Genomic DNA, 6,593 nt, shown 5'->3' with positions numbered 1-6,593 from the left:
TGAGTGACTATGGCTTATGCTTCGTCAATAGACGGTCAATTCAAAGCGACTTTTGTATAGCGGGACGAGTCTCTCTCAACAACCTCCAAAAGACGGGGCAGCTGCTGGTATGTAGCTCTGTTGGCAGCAAAATCAGGATTGGGAGACTAAACTGATCAGGTGGACTCTGCAGACAGGTTGTGGACAAGCTCTAAATAATTAAATAGCTCTAGATGTTAATCAGGTGGATAGAGCAATATGTTTTTCATATCTTCGGCCGACAGTAACCTTACCGTGGCTTGTCCAGTGAATGGACGGATCGACGGATGAGCAGGCCGTTGAGGAGGAACATCTCCAGTCATTAAGCTCTGTCTTTTCTGTCTTCTATGATAATGATAGTGGCGAAAGACTACGCTTCGTACGGTGCTGCGTAATTAGTCAGTACATCCTTTATACTTCCAACTGAGCGCACGAGATTGTCTTCTCCAGGTGACAATTTTAATTATGTCACTCGTTTTCGCGATTGGTTGTGGTCTCGGGATACACTGGATTTCTTCTTTGAAGCTATCTTGTTGAACGCGATGTAAGATATGCCTTTCTGTAGATTTTATCAATTCTGCTGTCATAGTTGATAAAGTGGTGGACGCAGACATCTTACGTTGATGGGTGCGAGCAACTATTTTTGAGCCAGGAATCACGCGATCTATAAACGAGCGAATTTTAAAAACATCAAAAATACGAGAAATGGCGCGATATAAAAGTGACCAGTGATGGAATGGAACAGAATTAGATGTAATGACCCGATGAACAGCCAATGAATTAATGCGTTGTTCATGTTCAGTTTGAATAACGGGCTGAACAGGTGGTTCTATAGGCCACTTTTTAGGAGACTGTAATGACGGCTCCGTATACCATCGGTGTTTACTTATGTTATTGGACAACACACTAGTCGAAAATTGACAATAATTAATACGTTCAGTAGGTTTACTTTTACTACAATCCACTCCGTATGAAGTCCAACCCAATAACGTACGACAGGCTACAGGTTCATTGCGCTTACCAGTACGAACTTCACGAGAGATTGACAAATGCCAGTCTTCAGCACCAATGAGTATAGTAGGTGTAGCATTATTATGTGACAAAAACTCGGATAAATCGCGTAAATGGTTATAGGTTGTTAATGTCTCTTTGTATAAGGACTGCGCATGTAAACTAAGTGACGTTATAGCTCTAGCACGTTTTATTAAGTAAGTGTCAGTTGTATACTTTCCTTTTATATAAAAATCTACGTAACTAATGGTAGTGTTTTTATGTAGGCCACCTATACCATTGACGGTTATGGATTCCTTGGGTCCCGTTAGTCCGATTTGAGTGGCAACGACTGAATCAATTAATGTGGCCGTACTACCATCGTCCAACAATGCGTATGTGTCACAACTACCAGTTGGTCCGAAAACAGTGACAGGTACAATTTTTAATAAAACATTTGTATACGTTGACAGGGTTCGTTTGGTTTGCGAAATACCGGTGTTGCTAATGAAAACCGTATTTTCCTCTATGACGTCAGGAGACGTTGCCGTGAGCATCTCATTTTGAGTTGCAGTGGCACACACTGTATTATTTGTGAGCAGTGTATCGGGTGCCTGGGACGACACTAACGTATCCTGTCTACCATGGAGAAGAGGATGATGACGAAAGGAACAGCCGTTTATTCCACAAGGATTTACCTTGCATGACTTCCATAAATGTGAACTCTGTCGAAGACATTTGTAGCAAACCTTACATTTTCGTAGCCAACTCCATCTGTCGTCGAGTGACAGTGACTTAAATTCGTCACAAGATTTAATGTTGTGACTTCTTTTACAATAAACGCATTCGACCTTATTTATTTTTAATTTGGAATGAGACGTAGAATGTATATTTTCACGTTTAAATTGTTTATTAGCAAAATGACTTATGTGCGTCTGTTGTGTTGCTAAAGAAAGTGCCCCTTCAGGAGATAGGCAGAAACTAATATGACGCTCGTGCTCTCTTGTCAAAAATTCACACCGAACCTCTAACTTAGATAGGTCCGGGTTCGCTTGACTAAATTCAGACGCGTAATCTGTCCACCTTAATTTTATGTTAGGATTTAATTTTCCTAAAATAGAATAGAATAGTTCTGGAGAGTGTAAATACTCCCTACGATTTAATAGTTTTATAGTAGAAAGACTATTTCGTACCTTATTAGCGATAGTACTTAATTCTTTAAGTTCGTTACCCAACCGCGGTAACGATTGTACTTCGCCGAAGACGATCATCTCGGGTGACGCAAAACTACGCTCGAGTGCGCACATGATCTCTTCGGGATCCTCTGCAGAGACGAGAAGTGAAGAGACGGCTTCTCGTGCGGGGCCACGGAGCACGTTTTGTAAACGTGCAACGTTCTCTACAGGAGAATAAGACGATTTAGAAACATTGAATAATTTTTTAAACTGTAGCCACTGCAATGCGTTCCCTGTAAACGGAAATAATTCTGTCCTACAGTGCTTCCGCATGCCCTGAGCTGTGGCTAAAGCATTGGCTGCATCAGCCATGTTGGCGGTAATTTGTAAGAATAAATGTGAATTACCATCGTTATTGCCTAATATTGGCACATGCTGTTGTTCACCCGCTACATTTGCCAGGGAGTGTGAGGTCGGTCGTGGCATGGCCGCCTGTCTGGATGTATGGGGAACAGAACCTACATGTGTAGGATACGAGAGGTGTGCTGCTATTTGCGAAGCAGCAGCCTGAGAGGCTACCGGTATCGTAGGTGCCAGATAGCTAGGCTGTGGGACCTCGCGTTGTTCCTCACTGTTGTCACGTACCTTAGTATCTACATTGTTCTTTACCCATTGCTGTGTTCTCATACGAATAGATGTGCTCCTACTTCGCTTGCTACCTTCACAGTCCGCATCCGCATTGATTTGTTCGATCTCGGCACGGAATTCGGCATCTTCAACTTCCGAAAGACGTTGTGCAAGCATAGCCTCGCGCTCGTACTGCCGTCGCTTGTAAGCGGCTTCAACAGCAGCCCTACGCGCCTTTACGGATGAAGATGAAACCCGAGATTTGGATTGTGCTGAACGCAAACTACACGCGGCGTCACCGTCGTCTACACAAATCCTATCAACTACGTCTACAATTGATGAACCGCGACTATGACATAATGGTTCGGCGTGAGATGTAGTAGGAACGTCATGTGATGCCATGATTTTACTTCTACTGCGAGTGATCATAAATGAATGACGGTACTGATGGCACTACAATGTATGTATGAAACTATGTACTACGAATGAAACAATAAATGAAAATATTGGGATGGTATTTCTTTGTTTGCCTCGAAGGACCAAAATGTAGGTGATAGAATGAGTGGACTGTATGTGTAATGTAAATCAAACAATGGATAGAAAATGGAAAATACTTATAATGAAGATAGATACGTTTACAAACGGTTGTAGGCAAAAAGTGACAATAAAAAATATATGACAATTCTAAAAGAAAATACATTTAAAATTGATAGAAAAATAAATATATAAAAATGTGCAAAGAGTTTGCAACAAATGGTATACATAAAGAGTATAGCAATCATCGATATAAGGTTGAAAATGAATTTAGATATCTTAGCGCATTAACCACCAAGCAGGCAAGTTTCGGTAATTGTATTAGAAAACTAGCTGTATCCGCGACTTCGTTTACGTGGAATTTAACTTTATTTTTTCTAAAATAAATTAATTTTTCTAAAAATAGCCAATAAAAATCCCGTGAAAATCGGTCCAGCCATTTCCGAGATTAGCTGGAACAAACAGACAGATAGACTAAGATTATAAAAAAAAAAATATTTTCGTGTATGTATCATATTTCTATTGATATGCATGTACTAAAAAACGGTTATTTCAATATTACAAACTGATACTCCAATTTTATTTATATGTATAGATTACCATTAATAGTATTCCATTAATAGTATTCCAATAAAAGAATGAATAAAAATGCCTCTGATACATCAAAGGCATAAGACTTATCTGGAATGCCAGTCGTATAGTATATGTGTGTATGTATTTTTTTTTTACTCAAAATTATGGTTACCTATATAAGCATACGAGTACGTTTAACTTTCGATACTTGTTGCTGGTAGCTTGTAGTCACCAATTTTTTTATATGTTTCTTTTGACTGTCTTACGAGACCTCTTGGGAAATATATGCACTTATAATTAATCCTATTTTTTAAAGAATCTCGCTCCAGTTATAGTACTCTACCTGCACATCCCATAAGTAAAATGTCGTGAAGATAGATATGTATGTATAAGATGATAAGGTTTGTAATTTGAAACTTGCAAATTATTCATCGATTTACCACAAATTAAGAACAGGCGATCGTGGTAGGATTGAGGTTAGGCGAATGATTCCTATCTCAATTATAGGTAACACTAATGTTGATTCATTATGAATAAAATAGATTTTATTGTATGGCAAAACACCTAATAATTGGTTATAATATTAATATAACTTCATAAATTTATTATTCTGAATGTTGATGGAATGATAGAATGTCAAACATGCTGACAGTCCACCTGTTGAGGTGACATGAACAGCACCATGGATATCATTTTGTCCTGTGACGTTCGTTTCACGCCTCTCACGCATTGGCAGTGGTGTATACTAAGGACTAAGGAATCATTAATAAATATATATATAACCCTTAGACAATTAACACAGCATCATCTAGTCCCACGGTAAAGAGAGCATATGTTATGGGTACTAGACGACTTATATATATTTTTGTAAATACATAATAATATGCATAGAATACACCCAGACCGATAGAATTAGTGATTCTCATGAATACAAATGTTTGCACCGTGCGAGGAATTGAACCCGCGACCATCGGAAGTAAATCGGTGTGCTAGGCCATTAATTATTCCTTCTTACCATGTAATTGCACTGATGTGTCCCATCATTTCAAACAATACACGATTTATAAAACAAACTCCTTGACGGCTGAAATAAAGGAGACAAAGATACTGTGTATAAACAGAGTGTGTACTAACATTGAATAAATACAAAATGAAAACAAAACAAAAATGTGTAATGCAATCATTAAAAAATTGAATTAAATTAAAGTATGGAACGATTTCAAATTTTAAAAACAATTATTTGAATAAAATGGAATGAAATTTATTTTTTGTTTTCGATTCTTGAAATCGAATTCTATTATATTTAAATTGATTCGAATTTCAAGAAGCAAGGACTGATTTGAAATTAGAATGTCGGTCTGGAACAACGGTTGGTCTGAATTGTGGAATTGAGATTTGGACAACAAGACAATGATTTAAAATATTTGCTTACGTTAAATAAGTGGCTTTGGTTTTTGCTTACGTTAAATAAGTGGATTTTTAGATGTACACTCTCATTCTTACTAGACTTTTGCTATATTATTTATTTAAGACGATGTAAGAAGTCGTCTGTAGTTAGTTGTAGTCGTAGGTAGGATTCAGACACCAAGTAGCTTCTTTGTAAGCTGAGTTTCAGTTGTTGGGTGCGAATGACAAAGGCATGAGAGGTATTGCGGATGTCACATGATAACGTGATGTCCCCCGTGCTGTTTGTGCATATAGGTAACTGTTATCGCTCATCATCACGTAGGCCTGCCGCCACTTACCATTCAAAGTATAAAAAAGATACCATTCCAAAAATTAAAACTATAGACTTAAGAGTATCATATTGAAACATGATAATAACCCTAGACAATTCACACAATGTCACCTAGTCCCAAGGTAAGCAGAGCTTGTATTGTAGACTAGACATCTGATATAAATACTTAGACATATTTTTTTTATCGATACATAAATAATATATAGACCAATACAGACAATCATACTTATAATACAAATGTTTGTACCACGCGAAGAATCGAACTCGAGACCATCGGAAATAAAGCGAAAGCTAAACCGCTAGGCCACCTACGCCGAAACGCGATTTTATTGATTTACTTATACATGTGTACCAGACATAAAAACTCTTTTGTATTTATTTTGAATTTGGAATACGCTTCGAATTAATTTGTTTTATGAATAAAAATATTATTAGAGAGATGTGAAAATACAATCATGGCGTTTCATTTATTTACACAATTTAAACTACGAGTTCTACAACATACTTGCGGATAGTAATATAATATATATGTAACTATATACTCTAAGGCATGTATGTTGTAAAAATATTCAAAATACAATGACGGCGATAAGAATTGGGAACGTTTTTTTCCTCGCTAACAAAAAATGACACTTTATTACGTCTGTCAGCCGCAAAACCTTTTGAAAATGGAACGTGTTGAAAGAGAAATTTGTTAAGGGTTTTGTATATTATTATAATCATCAATGTAATATTATTTCTTTTATAAATTTATGAATTAATTGTGTAATATTATTTTATAATAATATTTATTTTTTTAATTTCGAAGGAAATCTGATCCAAAATGATTGAGAAATTTTTAATCGAGTACTACATTTCCGATAATATTAAAGGTTTTTGATTTGAAATTTGTAAAACTGTTTCTAATGCCGGAAAAGATTCAGTCAAGAAAAGAACAT

General features: G+C 36.8%; 1 protein-coding gene across 1 annotated transcript; it reads right to left on the bottom strand.

Annotated features, from left to right (window-relative positions):
• Nucleotides 1-2,268: 2,268 nt before the first annotated feature.
• On the bottom strand, nucleotides 2,269-3,212 carry LOC131848992 (uncharacterized). Its single transcript, XM_059198963.1, has 2 exons — nucleotides 2,853-3,212; nucleotides 2,269-2,407 (listed from the first exon to the last, which is right to left on the bottom strand). The coding sequence occupies exons 1-2, from the start codon at nucleotides 3,210-3,212 to the stop codon at nucleotides 2,276-2,278; spliced, it is 492 nt and encodes a 163-aa protein (XP_059054946.1). The 3' UTR covers nucleotides 2,269-2,275.
• Nucleotides 3,213-6,593: the final 3,381 nt, after the last annotated feature.

Source organism: Achroia grisella, unplaced genomic scaffold (genome assembly GCF_030625045.1).
Source record: "Achroia grisella isolate CSIRO2021 unplaced genomic scaffold, CSIRO_AGI_Agris_v1 utg6175, whole genome shotgun sequence".
Classification (NCBI taxonomy): domain Eukaryota; kingdom Metazoa; phylum Arthropoda; class Insecta; order Lepidoptera; family Pyralidae; genus Achroia; species Achroia grisella.
This window is presented reverse-complemented; position numbering and strand designations above follow the sequence as displayed.